The 16,988-nt window shown below is 42.3% G+C and overlaps 1 protein-coding gene across 1 annotated transcript in view; it reads right to left on the bottom strand.

The window, feature by feature from the left end:
* The window catches only part of ADAMTS18 (ADAM metallopeptidase with thrombospondin type 1 motif 18), a 77,309-nt gene that overhangs the window by 47,129 nt on the left and 13,192 nt on the right, over nucleotides 1-16,988 (bottom strand). The window contains exon 4 of the mRNA XM_058034124.1: nucleotides 1,825-2,089. Within this exon, the coding sequence (XP_057890107.1) occupies nucleotides 1,825-2,089 (265 nt within the window). The remainder of the gene's footprint in view (nucleotides 1-1,824; nucleotides 2,090-16,988) is intronic.

Below are 16,988 nucleotides of genomic sequence, written 5' to 3'. Positions count from 1 at the left end.
ATCCTGTGTTTTCCTCTACTCAATTAAACAATGGCATGTGATTTTATTTGTATTTCATTCAGTGAACACGAGATTGATTTGTTCTATAAATTAATCATGACTGGGTCTGGAAATAAGTTGTTATTTTTTAGAACTCCTTTCTTACTCTAAAAAGGTTACAGGTATGAACTGCACAAAGGGAAAGACCACAGGGTGTGAAAAGAAAGAGTTTTGTGGGTAAGGTACTTAAATGCCATCTTGCTGAATCAGATCCTAAGAGTGTGTCTGACATCAAGTTCCTAAACAGTGATGTGTAAATCACTTTTACTAAATTCATCACAGTTGGATGCTAACTGCACGTTCCTCATTTAACATAAAACCTGCTTGAATATGCAGCTAAGAGCTCATAGCTGTAAGTGAAATTATTGAATAAATAGATATACATGTAGACTTACAAAAGCACAAAGTACTTTAAAGAAAATTCAGTTTCTCAATTAGGTTCCCAGAATCACTGGTTACTTCTGACCTCTCCTGTGTCTCTGACCCATTTATAAGACAAGAATAACAATAATATCTTCTCACATCCCAGGAGGTCATACAAATACAGTGTTCAAAATGCTCTCTATTAGAGGGATAAGCCCTGTGTAAAAGCTCGAGGACGTGGATAATTTTCATTCTGGACAAGCAGTCACAGGAGGAAGAGTAAACAAAGCACACACTCACAGTGGACAATCCAAATAACATAGGCCAGTGTAGAGCACCATCAGCCCTGCTCTGCAGCAGGAAAACCAGACAGGAGGGAAAGGGAGGATGTAATGAGGCGGTTTGGGATTGCAGTAGAAGGCAAATATTTACAGGTTGAATCACAGGCTTGTGCATTTGGCAATTGAGGGTTGGCTTTTAAACCTGGGGGGGAGGATCTCTGAAATTTTAACCAGCCATTTGTTTTCAGCCCTCAGTCTCAGCCAGCCACATTCCCACTAACTCCTTTCCCATTCCTTCCCTTCTATTTATTTTCTCCTTCTTCCTTACACACCTTTGGAAAAGGAAGCTGCTCATTTTCTCAGAACTTCTGTAGGAAGTTGGAAGAATATAAGTGGACTCAGGCACGGTTTTCAGTACTGTTTGCAGTCCTGGAAACCCTCATTAAGAAACTCAGCTCAGAAGCTGATCAGCTTTCAAAAAGACTCAGCTGAATGCTAAAAGTACAGATATAAGGTCCAAGGGGGCTCTAAAATGTTCTGCAATTTGAGGGCCTAATGACGGACTCAGAATGGATCTTGGCAGGATAATATATTTCAATATATTTTTTAAGACATGGCTCCAAAATCTTATTTAAACATTTTACATGGGTGGTTCTTTTTGAAGATCTCAGTTGCTGAAAATTTCATTATCAAATGGTGAGTTCTGAAAGACTTTTTCTCTATCCTCTCAGAAATTAATGATTTTGAAGCTTTTTTTCTCAATCTTCAAGCCTAATTAATTTTTTATCCTCAGTCTAACAGAGAGAAGTTCAGGGACTTGGCATTCATCACTGTGCAGAATTGCTTACTGAAAAGTATGTCAATGTAAGAAAAAATCACCACTGGGATCTTTCAATCTAGGCAAAGCACACAAAAAACTAAACAGTGATTCTGATGGCTTAATAAAAGAGGTGGTTCTATGAACTTGGAGCAAAACTCAAGTTTCTCATATGCGTTTCACGTTAGAAATATATAACTTAAAGTTATTACTCCTCCATCCCAAAGGGATGTGAAGAGATGTGAAGCACCCCTTGGGACCACCACAGGACCCAGCCTGAAACAGCCACTACCTCAAGAAAGGAGAGAAAGTTTCCTTACATACATTTCTTGCGCCGTCCACAAAAGTGCTGCTTTTGGAACCGTCCGTGGCGGTACGCGCTGGGGTGGGCGCGCGTCCTGCGCCGGCCCCGGGGGATGGATTTGGGATGGGGCCGGGTTGGGGGCCCGTGCACCTGCCCCTCTGCCGTCCTCTTGTACAGCACGTGCGGGTGGTGCCCGGCGGGGGACGTGTAGTTGTGCTCCCGGGCCAGGCGCTGAGGTAACGGGGAGATCAGGAACTCCATCTGCCGCGTGCGTATCAATCCCGACTGCAGAGAGACACGGCAGCACCGTTAGAGAGCAGGCTGCCAGCTCACAGCCACCGACCCTCCTGCAGAGCCCACGCTGACCACAACCTGCACCTCGACACCGGTTAGCTACTCAAGCTACAGGTTATTCAAGTTATGATCTGGATGTTCTTCCCATTTAAATATGCATCGTCTCCTTTTGGAGGTGACCAGGTTTCCCACTTGGAAAAACACAAACCAGAGAGACTGTGGTGTGGCGGAGTGATTAAAACCATGACGGATGTGCAGCACAGCACCTTCACACAATAGCATGGATAGTTTCATGTGCAATATTAACCCATTCTTCACAATACAGGTTTGTTTGTTACAGATTATTCAAGTTTATGATCTGGATATTCTTCCCATTTAAATATGCATCGTTTCCTTTTGGAGGTGACAAGGTTTCCCATTTGGAAAAACACAAACCAGAGAGATTGCAGGATGGTGTCGTGATTAAAACCATGACAGATTTGCAGCACAGGACCTTCACACAATAGCATGCATAGTTTCATGTGCAATATTAACCCATTCTTCACAGTACAGGTTTGTTTGTGTACAGGATATACATAAAAAGGAAGCGCTTCTGGAAAACACAACTTCTCATAGGTGCACATATCATAGAAGAAAATATTTGAATTAAGCTTCACAGCTTTTTCACAACAAGGTATTACCAAACAGGAGTCCCAGACTTGAGGGCATTCCAAGTAGAAAATGACATTAGAGGTCAGCAGCACAAAGCTGAAGCATCTGAACATCTAAGGACCATAGTTCAGTAATCAACTCCCTGCAATTTAATCATAATTTAAACACAATGTAAAATGTATACCCTCCTACAAGGGAAAGCTAATCAGTAAAGGCAAGCATCTGATTGTTTTCCTTCTTGGATCTCTGAAAGACACAAGTATGGGAAAACTACACTGTAGTTTTCACATAGGATCTGTGCATAAAACTGCACATGTGATGAAGTGTTTCCAGGATCAGGGCCAGGGAAATGTGGGTGGCACTGAGGAAGTATTTCCATGCAGCTCATTAATCAGTTACGATTTTATTTCATTTCTTGGTTTTGTAAAACATGTTGTAATAAACACCTTTTTTTACCGAGTCAAAAACCAAAATGAAGTTTCATCAGGTAATTCTATTACATTATATACGTAATACTAGATACAGATTTTTGGTTTGGATCAGTGAGGCTCTACCATGTGCCAACACCCTCCTGCCAAAACTGACATCCCACGAGGACTACACATCTCTTAGGCTTCAGAAAAATATGTGCAGACAAACAAATGTCAATTGCAAACCATCTTGCCCCACATCTTGAGTCCTCCAAGACCATGATTCCAACCTCCTTCCTCAAAAATATCTTTGAAAATGCAGACATGTCACATGTTTCACCTCTTCCCTTCCGAAATGAATGTTCTTCTTCAGAGCAACCTCCCAGGGCCTGAATGCCATGGGTATGACAAGGAGAGCAGCTTGGATGCCTAATGTAAGCACTGTAGTTTTTAAGGATTTGTGGAATTTTCTGTGCTTTAAGAACTGTGTCCCAAGAGGAAAACTCAACACAGTGAAAAGCAAGTGAAAATTGAAAGTTACATATGAATCTTCACAGCTTTAACCATTAACTAAACCAATGCAGAAACAGATTTTAAGTCTGTTCCAGGTGGAAAGATTTATCAAAAATCTACAGGTCCTCAACAGACTACAGTCATCTACTCCACTCTTTTCACAGAAATTATTTTCTGCTGATCCAAATCAAAGGCAGCTTTGCAGTACTCCCCAAAATAAGCACCTTTCACAGGGACCCAACAACAGAGCTCACAATGTCCCACTGTGATCTCAGTTTTGGCATTAGAAGAGACTCTACACTATGAACTGAGAGGGTCTAATTGCCCTCTGAAATACAACAACAACAGCAACAACAACAACAACAACAATAATAATAATAATCATCCCCACACAAATTATATTCTGATACACAATTTTCCCATTCTCCTCTCTTCAACATGAATTCATAATTATGGATCTCAGCCTGTATCTACTTTACATTCTAAAAGAAGGTTAAAGTTGCCTCCATCAATAAAAGACAGGTTTTAAATAATTGACAGGAATTTAACTCGCCTGCTCACTGCAATAAGTTGGCATATTTCAAATGTCAGATCACATTTGGTCATGACAAAGTACTTTCCTGTAGGGAAGATGACCAATATTTTAATCCTTATGATGTGTGTCATCACACAATTTACAAGTGGTTCTGAGAGGCAATCTTTATCTCCAATGCACTGATAATTGGGCACTGCTAAGAGATTTATTTTTTTTTTCAAGCTGGAAAAGAGAAATGTAGTGAATCTGGTTCTTATTCGCCCATTTTAAAGGCTTCCACATCTGAAATTATTCCTGTAGGATTCATTTTGTAAATGATTTGAACCATATGGAAAAAAAAGGGGGTTCTACATTTTCCTGTAAGAAACTGCCCCTGATGCACATGAAGTCTCAGCCCCGAACATCATTTCTATATTTAACGTTATAAGGGTGGATTGAGAATTCATGGTTGTGGGGGAAGAAGTGACTGAATTCTGGGCCCTGCTTGTATTTTGCTGCACCTTTACAGAGGCAATAGCTGACTGAGTGCCTTACAAAGGTAGTCACTTTTTTCCAACAGAAATGACCTTAAATCTCCAACAAGACATTTTTCCTTTGGGTTTTACATCAAACTCATCCTCCAAGTTGAAAAATGCTGTGTGAATGAAAGATACCTTCTTTTTGATAACATCCAGTTTTATGAAGTTGTGAAGTTGTCAAGAAGAAAGGAGAAGTGCCACAGAGCAGTCTGGACACTCATTCAATCACACACCATTTGCCATTTTTTCCAGGCATGGGATGGCTTCAAGCATTCACATTGAATTAATCACTTTGGGAATTCCAAAGCAATGCAGAGAATGCTGACCTGGCTTCAGACAGAGCTGCAGTCCTCTGGAGCACTGCAAAGCGGGCAGTGGGGAAACAGCTGCCAGGTACTTTTCCTGCAGGTTCTGAAATTGTAGTGTTGGGTGAAGGAAAGTCGGCCAATGGCTCCACTGTGCTGGCTGGCACACATGCCAGCTGAGAAATGCCACGGCACAGAGGCAGGAGATTCATCTTTTCACTCTTTTCCATCTTCATTCAGAGGCACAGATTCATCTTTTCTAGCTTTACACCAAGAAGGAATTCCAGTTTTTGAAGGCCAGATTTTGGTTACTGTGTCCTCCTGGGTATGCCGGGAATTTTTTCTACAAATGCATGAAACATCTCCATAATTGTGAGTTAGATTAAATGCATTCATCCTGCTCAAAGACTTCAGAACAAATATTGTGAAAACTGTTGTGGAAATTTTTGCATTGGGTTTTCTGCTCTAGCTTTATGCATTACATGTGATTTTCCCTGAATCAAGGATGACTTTCCATTAACCTCGATGGGTTTAGGACACAATGAGGAGAGGGTCAGATAGGTCAAAATTCCATTTTTATTTCAGATTCTCTGCAATTATAACAACATGAGAGGAAGCAGGATGACAAAATCTAACATTCTTGTAAGTCTAGACAACACAGCATGAAAAAGGCCAGGGACTCCTGTCTATTCCCTCTGTATCCCACTGTGGCTATCACTAATAATAGCAATAATTGTGAGAATATGGTGGGAAGGAACACCCAAGAGATTGCTCAGTTGGAATTTGCTGTTTTCTTCTTCCCTCACAACACATATTTGCTATTCTTCTGGAAGGGATATTCCATGCCATTGGAAAGAAAATGGAAAGACACAAGTTGACCTGTGTGGTTAGCAAATAATTTTGAATCAATAATTCAGAGGAACTTGTAGTTTGTTTGTGGAAAAGTTGAGAAGAGATAAAAAGGCAACATTCCTCCTCCTCTCGTTATTTGTTATGAAATGTTTGCCTAGCTCTGGGCTAAAGGAATTTTCAGATCCAATACACCTCTGTGAAATTCCTCAGTATCTGGCTGTAATCACCAAGGTAAGGAACTTGTTCTGTTTTCTTGGTGTGTTTCAAAAGGAAGAAGAATTTCAAAATGAGATTTGTACAAGGGCAATGACAACATGGTGTCTGCTTCAAGGATTTTTTTAATTGAACATAGACCATAAATTGAAAAATAAGGAGAATTTGTTTAAACCACTGAAAAAGATCATCTCAACTATACAAAATCAGGTAGATTTTCCACTGATTTTCAATCCACAAGGAAGAATTTTCAGAGTCACTAACATATCTGTCCCTAACACATCTCATGGCAGCAGCAGAGGCTGCTCCCATTTGCTCCCCTGTGTTCTTAGACTGGGAGTGGAGCCTTTGGCGGCTTACCAGCCTGTAAACCTAATTCACTTTGGGGTTTCAGCATCTCCAGAAAACACAGACCCTCCATAAAAAGCAGATCAATGACAGGGAATGAAGGATTTGCAGAACTCCTACTTCTCTCCCATAATTTAACAAAGCTGAGAGCTGACAAATCCTCACTCCAGACTGGAAAGACCTTGTGTCTGAGGCTTCTCTGTTTTCATACAAGGCACTTTGATTACATGCTAGTTAAACTGATGGCAACAGCTTTATGCATATTAAAGTTAGAGGAGTTTCAGAAACCAGATGCAAATAATGAGATAAAAGCCTAACAAAATGAAACTGAGAATTAAAACAGATGAATAATTGAACTTCAGTGTCTCTCCTAAACGTAACTACTCAATATTGACTGATGTGAAGTTAAATTACAGTTTGCACAAGAACAAGAGTATGTCAACTAAATGAGGTATGAAAAAGCATGCACATATTTCCTAAGGAATACTGCTCATAGCCAGAATGTCTTATTCAGTGTTAGGAGCATATACATAAAATAAGGTGTTAAAAAACCCACTGTGTTCTTAACTAAAACAATGGCCAAAGAAATCCATGAAATCTATACCATTATGTGGATGTGAGTGTGCTCAAGATGAAAAATCACTAAAAGGGAAGAGTTAAATATCATTTCACACCCATTAAAATAGTTCCAAATATTCATGAAAAGTTTTAAAAGACTTGACAGAAGGCCAACTGAAATTGGCATAAAGCTTTCCACAGACTTCAGTGGACATTGATCCAAGACTTCTGTTATTTCCCAACTGTCCAGCTCCTAAAAAAACCCAAATCATTGATTCAAACACATCCCAAAAAGAATTACAGAACGTGAAGTACAGAGACATAAAGTACAGTCTAAGATCTACTTAAAACACATAAAAATGTAAACTAAGAACTTCCCTGAAAAACAAAGACTAAGGAGAGCAGATGACCTATGAACTATGGTTGCTGGTTATTTAAAACCATCTGAGGCCAAAGATTCCTAGAAATCTAATATGCACATCACAGTGTGGTTGGGGCCATCTCATGTTACAGCATCCTGGAGTCTTTTCTCATTCACTTTGCAGAGAGAAAACTCATGAAATCACCTTACCTTTCTTCAGTGCTTTGGCACCACAAAGGAAGCACAACAGGCCCAGCTCTGTCACCAGAGCTTTCCATTGCTGGAGGAGAGACTGCCCTCTCTCAGCTGTCCCACCTGGGGTTCTGCCTGCCAGACCATCTCACACATGGAACCAAGGGCAGCTTGCAAGCCCCAAGAGGGTATGGCAGAGACCCAGAGAACACAAAGATGTTCACACAGCTTAGAGCTCCCTGACAACAGCCAGAAGCTGCCTTTTGGCCAAGACTGGTCTCTGGAATGGGGCAGATGTCCATTTTTGAACACCAACATACAGCAGCATGTGCTAGAAGGGGACAGAGGTCTCCCTTTAAGTCCCATACTCTGCTCACACTCCACCTCAGACCCAGGGGAGGCGAGGGAGGCCTTTCCCTTGGCTTTCATGAGCACATCATGGCAATGCCCTCACCAAGCACAGAAACCACCCTGGTGTTTGCCACCATCCCTCTGCTCCTGCCTGGAACACACACTTGCCAGAGCAAGGCAGCCCAGTCCAGGAGCCACGGGTCTGCTCAGAGCCTGGCTTTGAGAGAAGCACAGCACAACATCCACACTGGACACAGAACAACATCCACACTGGACACAGCACAACATCCACGCTGGACACAGCACAACATCCACGCTGGACACAGCACAACATCCACGTTGGGCTGAGCATTTCATAACAGCGAGTTCAGGGCAGCAGGGATTTCAGAAACACTTCAAATGTCCCCAGGGAGAAACCCGTGAAGAGGTGGCAGTCCCTGTGCACCAGCAGAGTCAAAACCCTGCCAAGACAGCAAGGAAAGTGCCAGCTACCTTTCCTTTCAAGGTTCTGGGTTAAGCCTTGAAAATGTAGTGAATGTATCATTTTTTTACTTATGCCAAAGAATCCCAGGAAGAAAAAAGTCCTGTTAAGTTTGCCAACATTCATCTTATGAATTCCTCTTTCCTCCAAAGCAAGGGTATTCAACCAATACCATCACGAGGCTGCTCAGAGAACTCTGCATCATGTAAGCAGTTTAAATAATAAATGCTTGTTTCTTTAGGGAATGTGTAATGAAGTAGACTCACCTCTTGGGATGGGTGAAGTTGGTAGTCTGAAAAATATGTGGGCCTATAACCTTACTACAGTCATAAGCAAAACTACTTCCAAGAATTCTAGCCAGCAGGATAGTACAGCCTGACCTGGAACTGCAGATACCCGATAGCACTCTCTGACTTTTTGAGAGATGGCTTATTGAGCCCCTCTCAAGTTAGGGTCACAATGTCAATGCTCTGGAAAATATAATCAAAATGAGCAAATTAAGATGTGAAATTAGGTAGAAAAAAAATGACAAGCAGCATATCTGGAAGGGAGAAAGGGGCTGAATTGCAGAAAGTGTTGCTGAGGTGAAAGATATTTTTACCCTTGGGAAGCATCAGGAGCAAGCAGCCAAGCCAATGGCAGTAAATCATGGCAATTAAGGGAGTTCCTCCCCTCTCCACTCTGACCCACAGCCCCTTTTCTGGGAGGGAGCTGCAGAGGGGACAGCAGCAGCCACGAGGCTGAGGGGCATTTCTGCCTCATTTTGTCCCCCTGAGAAGGGCACTTACAGAATGCACTGGGTCAATGGAACAAGCTTCTGAGACACCGTGACAGAGACACAACCCCTGATCCACCAACAAAACGTGCAAAGCCTGGACCCTAAATCCATACACAGATTGTTAAATTAATGACAGACTTTTACAGAGTGTTAAGCACCCAGGAGCTCCCATTGAGCTGAACATTGTCTGTGCAAGCATTTCCAGAGCACTTTTATACCAATTTGGGAAAGAAAATGTTCTGGGAAACTAGTGAGAATGGACTCTCATGAGGTTTCCAATAATACACATGTATTATTGAAGTCAGAAATCCCACGAGTAAAACTCAGAGCATGTTCATTTTTGATCCTATCCCAAACCAGGCAGCACAAAGGCATGTGAACACACTGAAGGGAAGAGAGAATTTCAGTTAACTAAACTTTTCCCTAGCTTTTATGTTTGCCAAAAAATTCACCCATCCTCCAGAAAAGTATCAAGCCTGTAAATGGGCAGTTCCTGATGCTGGCCCCAGAGTCAGGGAAGTACAAAGTGATGTTTTATGGGACTGGGTCCTTGGCTGATGAGAATAACCTCAGCAGACCTTTACTGATTTTCACCAGACTGGAATACCTGGCTCTGTACCACACCAAATGTTTAGGTTAAGTTAATGGCCCTTATACACAGTAAAATATTATTTATCACGAAAGAAGCATTAGAATCATTGGTTGCCTTTTCTGACTTGAGAATTGTCAGCAGATGGCATTTTCCTTTAGAATCTGACTCAGAAAAATAACTCAATTATTCTGTTTTCTAACATCATATAGATTTCTTGCCAATGTAAAATGTTAAGGGTTCTTAACAATATAGTATTTTATTACCTGATGATCTGACAGGAGGAGAGTACAAGGTTTAAATTGCCAGCCTGAGTTAGCCATGAAAGACTACTCTGTTTGGTTGCTCAAAAGAAGTGCTATGCAGAACAGTCAGCAATTAAAACAAGGTAACAAAAATGCATGTCTTTAATTATTCCTATATGAACAAAGCCAGAGTTATCTCTGAATAGTGCCTTTGTATTTCTGCAGTTGACTGAGCTTGTTTCAAATGTCTTTATGCAACCCCCTGTCAGCATATGGCAAATAAGGAAATATTCTTATTTGTTCCTGCACTTATGGTAATTGAACCAGTCACATTGGTATTTAAATGTATTAAATTGGTATTTATTGCAGGGTAATGAGATATTCTAGAACTAACACAAAGTTGATTGCTTTGCCACAGATTAAATACTTGCTTGTCAGTACGTGAGCTCACTCATTTCTCATGTTTTGGGTTTTAAAAAAGCCAAAAACCAAAAAGAAACCACCCCAGGAGCAGGCATGATAAATGAATAGAAGAAAAATACTAATTCAAACTACAGCATAACCACACTAACTATACACCAATAACATTAAAGTGAATTGCCAGAGGTTTACCAAGTTACAGTCAGGATCACTTCATTTACAATTCCATCAGTGGGGCTCTTTGGCTCCCTAGAAAGGTTTTGGAAGGCAATTAGCTAAAACCAACAGCTCAGATTTGGCCTTGGTAGCTGTACAGGCACTTGGGTATGGCCTGTTTAAGCAAATCCCTGCAACTGTAAGATAAAATCTAGAGCTTTTATTAGTTATGACAGTTCTGAAATCCATCACAAAGCACACAGGAAACAGCAGGATTATTTAATGAGTCCATTTATGCTTCACTCTCCCTAAAAAGAGGCAGCCCACTATTTGTCGTGTGCTGACAGTTGATTAGTTACTTAGGGCACCTCAAGAATAACAGAAAAACTGACTTGAGAGGGCAGCTCAGTGTGTCCCCTGAGCTAACATCCCCTGTAACTAGGTGCACAGCTTCAGAGAACACTCCAGGTGAGAGCAGGATTACCTTTAGAAACCTCCAAAAGCACAGGAAATGCAGCTCTCTCTGTCCTGTCATTCTCTGTAACAGCACAAAACAAAAGCACCATTTACCTCCCTCTTAAACATCTGAAATGTGCCTTTGAGATGCCCAGACCTTCAGACAGGGCAGCATTTCACCCCGAGGTGGGTTTGCTATGAATTATTTATGCTGTACAAAGGATTAGGTGAAATGAAAATGTTCTGGCAAGATTCTCCTCCCTCTTTGTGTACAGCTAATCAGTTTTACAGGGCTGGAGTTCAGATGGATCAATATTCTAGAGAAAGTGCATGCCTTCTTAATGAAGCTGCTGCTCCCGGAGTGGTAATAAAGGCAAAACCAATGAGATTAGGGCAGAGTGACACAGAAAATGAACAGCTTAAAAAAACCCCCAAAAAACCAAAAAAACCCCAAACAACTGATGATATATAACTAAAATCAGTACTTGGAAATTCCTTTTCCATAGGTACTTAGCATTAACAGATGCTTGTTTGAGTGTTTCTGATCAGCAACATTCCTCCCTATCAGACAGGCAACTCCAAACTTTAAAAGTCATGAATCAGGCCTTGTAGGAAACACAACTATAAATTATGAGATTTTTTAAAATAATGCCAAAGGGCTTCAGTGTTTTATTTTCTTTCTGATTTCTTGAACCATTTTCAGCTGAGTTTTTAAAAGCTTTTTTTATCCCTTCTAATCATGTATACTAGAATCAAAGTTGAGTGGGGTTGGGTTTTTTTTTTTTTTTTTTGTGAAAAAAAGCAGCTTTTCCTGTGATGATGGGACTTTGGCAGCTGGACCCTTCAGAACATTTCATATTGTAAGTGAGAATTAGGCAAGGCTTAATATTCCCTCTCCCTTACATGTTGAGGTTGCAGACAATAGAGAGAGAAGACACTTTCCCAAGCACTGAGACACCACTTGGAGCTACCTGATGGCAGAACCTTCCCTCTGGGTCGGACTCTGGCCTGCAATGAGTTACACCCAATGCATCAAAGCCCCAAGCAAATCCTCTCCACATCTGGTGGCTTCCCTACCCATACCCACATTTCCCCAGTGCAGATCCTCCAGACACCAGCTCTGCCCAGCCAGAGCTGATGCAAATGAATTTGAGGGGGCAGAAGATCTGAGCCTGTCTGACCTGGGATAATTTGCATTCAAACAAAATAAATCCAGCTCAATTCCCATAGCAATTTTGCTTTGCTATGAATAGCTCAGGCAGCTCCAATAACGAGGAGCTCGGGTTACATCTGATTGCCAGCTGTATTGCTTACTAAGAAGTTAGGTCAGTGCTTCCCAACCTTTTAATTTTCCTTGTTGGAGTATACATTGCTATGGATTAGTTACATGAGAGAGTGGTCACAAGGAACTCTGTAGGGAGCAAAGTATCAGCTTTGCTGATATTCCACACACACAGACATATCCATATGTTGAAATATCTACGTGGGAAGGAGAAAGGGAGTGGAACAAAAGAGCTTAGGACATTAAGGGATGGAAAACAAGAAGCAAAGATGGCCCAAGAGTGAGAATGTCAGGCTGGCGCCTGGGTTATCTGGATTACACTCCCTGCTCTTCAGCATTTCAGCTTCTCTGTTCCTTATTTATCAGTTTAATAGGTAGGATTCTGTAATCAATGTAGAAAATGCTCATGAGGGACTCGTGAGGGCTCACATTTGACCCTGGCTGGGTTGTTCTGTTGAAGTTCTTCCACCCTCTCTACTCTAAGCTGCAGCCCCAGCCTTCAGGATGCCACCCCCCAGCCAGGGCTGGGATTCAGGAGCACAGAGAGCCAGAGCACAGCCAGGGGTGTGCCAGAGATCCCAGCTGGCACTGCCCTGCTCACAGACACCGTCCCCAAACACAGATCTGCCCCCACGCACATCCTGGACAGGCTCATGCCGCAGCCCTGAGGTAGAAACACTCAGCACAGCCAGCTCTGGAGCATTCCTGGGAATTCCAGCACTGGGAATTCCTGTGCCATGGGGTTTCCTACTGCCACATGCCCTTAGAGAAAGGGTGGCACTCGGTGTCATGGTGTCACACCCAGCTGGGGATGGAACACCACACAGCCTCTGCACCCCTCTGCGCCAGGCTGGCACCGTTGTGAGAGGCAGAGCAGGGCACCATCAATGCCATCCCCTGCCCTTTGGCTGCAGTGATCTCTCTGGAGCAGAACAGCAGCCTGGGTGTGTCTGCATCTCTTCTTGCCACCACAAAAAGGTACAACAGCAACACACTGAATGTAATTCACACAATTAAACCCAACAGACAAGGCAGCAGCATCCCAGAAACCCACCACCTTGAAATAAGACTTCATCCTTTTCTCAGTTTCCCATAACATTAAAAACCTGCACAATGGCAACTCCACTTCCATGACCATACAAACACCCTCAGCATTCAGGGCTTACTTTACATGGGCATTTAAATAGTTATTTACTAAGATAAATGTAATAAGATACATCTACATTCCATGGCATGGAAAAGCCTCATATTTGCAGGCCCTGCTTGCAGTCACAAAACCTGCCTTCACCATATTACACTGCCAGGTGTACCCTGAGTCCAGAGAGTCTCTGTTCCCCTCCTTGCAGCCAAATGCCACCAATCTGCACTGCTCAGCCATTCTACACCCACCTTGGGCCAGCTTTAAAGCTGTGCACTCGTTCACTCCTCTCCCACAAATTAGCCTCAGCTTCTATTTTAAGGGAATGACGCCCAAGGGTGAACATGCTATAACTGCTCTGCTGCAGTAAGTGAAAAACTTTGCTAGTCTGTGACAAATCCAGCCAGATTTCCTGCTTTTAATAATATTATAAATGAAAGTTTGATGAAAAATAATTTTCAGTATTATTTTCTAAATCTCTGTAGTAGAAATAACTCTGATGACATGCAAAATCCACCACAACAAGGTCCTGGTTTGGTATAAAATAAAACATAATGCCACAACTGTCTTAAAGTGGACACAGAATACTACTTAATACTGGCCCAGGTTGTGGTAAGGTGAGGTAAATCCATTTTTTAACCCAATGCATCAATCTACACCTCCTGCCCTGCTGTCTGTGCCAAGGTCAGAGCCCAACACACAGGTCCAAAGCAGCATTTGGGTGTTAAACAATGACTTCCAGTATTCAGCCTCATGTTTGACTTGGAGCCCCTGAACTGGGTCTGCAGAACTAAACTGCCCATGAAAGGTTACACTGATTTTGCCATCATCAGACTTTAGTACAAGCATCTGAATTATAGAACTGTTTAGCAGAGATGAGTGTTAAGAAAACAGTGGGAAAAAAGACAGTGTGGGAGCATTTAGTTGTGTCTTTCGACTGAAGAAATCCATTCAATTATGTGTTATGTCAGCAAAGCACCATTTGCCAGGGTTTTCATGCAAGTGAACAGAATTTCTTCACAAAAGCATCTGTTCAGTAGAGTGTTTTCAGCACAATACCTTACATATGAGGCTCTCAAAGTAGTCTCTGGATCAAAGCTCAAGGTAGCCCTGTGATATTGTCTGAGATCTCAGGAAAGGGGAAAATGCAAGTGGCAAAAGGGAAGATAGTGCCTGAAAGCAACTTTGTATTCTATGTGATAGTCTTTGTATGAAATTGGTCCAAGATAACAAAATATCTATTGAACAGATGTTGCCACTATGTTAAACACCACAGGCCTTCTGACTGAAATAAAGATACAGTGAAGACAAGGGAGAAATTTGTTGACAGCTCAGAATGCTGCAGAATTACAAAGGGATGGTTGAAAAAATTATATCAGCAGAAGATTTAGGAGGCAAAATTTCCTAAGCAGCCTGACCTTGTTTCTGCAATGAATCTACTGAACAGCAGGTTAAGCAAAGGTCAGGTTAAGCACAGGTTAAGAAAAAAGCTCCGAGAAGAGGAATGTGCTGCTGGGGTCACAGAGGCTCTGGGACATCAGGGAGTGAGCGAGAGCCACAGACACTCCAGTCTGCATGCAGCTCCTGCTCCCAGGGCCTGGCAGGGCTCCCTGCTCCATCCTGGCAGCGCAGCAGTGACAGAGGTGTTGCACAGCCCAGCCTGCAGTGACAGAGGTGCTGCACAGCTCATCCAGCAGTGACAGAGGTGCTGCACAGCCCAGCTGCTCCTGCATCTGAGCCCTTAACAGGAATCAGGACACCCTTGCTCTGCTGAGAGGTACCACATGAGTGGAATAATTAGTACATCAAAGCACCCAACTCCCATAACCAGGAGATAATTTGTCTGCTTTCACAGGCAAGAACTAGAAAAGTGAACGTGAAGAGTGATGAATGTGGTCCTCCCACTCCAAGTCTCTCTGAAGCTCCGTGTGACCTGCACAGCCCCTGATTTATTACACTCAGATGGAGTCTGCTCTGCTGCAGCACCACCCCTCACAGTGGTGTATCCCCAACTTCTCCCCAAGACAATCAGGCTGCTCAGCGGCCTCTGAAGGGGCACACCTGCCCCAGGGTTACTGGCTGATGGCAGCTCAGCCCTCCTCATGCCTGCACACTTCCCTGCTGGAAGTTCCCTGTGCTTTCGGAGCTCAAGTGCAATCCTGCCCCTTCCCAGTGAGGATTTGCCCGGCTTAACACATCTGACCACAGACCTGACTGCTCCTGCAATCCATCTGGATCATCAGTCAGCCCCTCCACCTTTTCTTCTTTCCAGGTGGTAAGGCAAACAGAGGAAAAGCCAGAAGGAGCTCTTGTGAAACATTTCCTCTCTTCACAGCATGTTACACCTCCCCCTGCAGAAAACCAGCAGTGTTAATGTGCTAGAGAAGTAAATTAGGCACAAATAGCACCATGGGGAACTTAAATATTTTGAGTGTATACCATACAATCAGGAAATGCCCACCCTCTTTATCTGTTAGGAACAAGGAAACCGAAAGCTTTGTAATTTTAAACTGCCCATCAGTTGCTGTGAATCAGTCAGGCATCTTGCTGGGGAGAGGGAGCACACACAAGAGCACTGGCAAGATAAGAGAGGGTTTGAGCCACACTCCCCATCTTGTCAGAATAGTTTCAGCCCAAGATTTCACATTTCATCACCCCTCACCAGGGCTTCTCTTTATGCACCTCTACTGAGCCCCTCAAAAAGACTAAAATAAGATACTGATCATAATTTTTCAGATTATTTATACTAATTCTTACAAGATTCACCAATCTGAAATAAAATTGGTTTTGTTTTCAAGAGCAAATTAATTTTATAAAATACTTTACAGATTTCCAGTGACTTACTCCTTAACATTTTTTTAACAAATAATAAAGGAAGTCATCAGTGAAACTCATTCACATACATCCTCCACATTATAAACTTTTGTAATAAACCTATACCCTCCATTTACTACAAAAATTAAAGGCAAACTACAACAACCTTCCCTTTAAAATGCAATTCCTTTCCTGCAAGAAGCACAACAGTGTTGCTTTAAATCATAATAATAATGATTGAACAAGTTATTGAACAGCAGAAAAGACTAATACATCCATAAACAGCATTGTCATGTGCACCTTTATAGAAAAACAATATATTCATATTTCAGATGCAGGGGACACTGAATTGCACTGACTGTTGTAAGATGAAGATTTAATAAAGAAAAGGCACCAATTCAGTGCATTGGTATGGAAAAGAATGAATCTTCTTCATAAATTCTTCTTCCTATTTATTGTCAGTTAGATCCAAAGGCTAAGCTGTCATGAAAGGATGAGGAATATCCATGGAGATATTTTGGAGCATATGGGCACCATTCTGAGCAGGCTGATGGTGGGCAGGGAACATTGCCAATGGGAAATCCTCCCCATCTTCTGCTAATCCTAACACAGGAGTAGGGCTGTGGAGGCAGAAGGACCTTGGCTTTGCACAGATGCTGGCTTGCAGAAGACAGACCTTCATTCTGTATGAATAACATTTCCTTCTGTTTTGTTTCTCACATTA

This window comes from Melospiza georgiana, chromosome 14 (genome assembly GCF_028018845.1).
Source record: "Melospiza georgiana isolate bMelGeo1 chromosome 14, bMelGeo1.pri, whole genome shotgun sequence".
Taxonomy (NCBI): Eukaryota; Metazoa; Chordata; class Aves; order Passeriformes; family Passerellidae; genus Melospiza; species Melospiza georgiana.
This window is presented reverse-complemented; position numbering and strand designations above follow the sequence as displayed.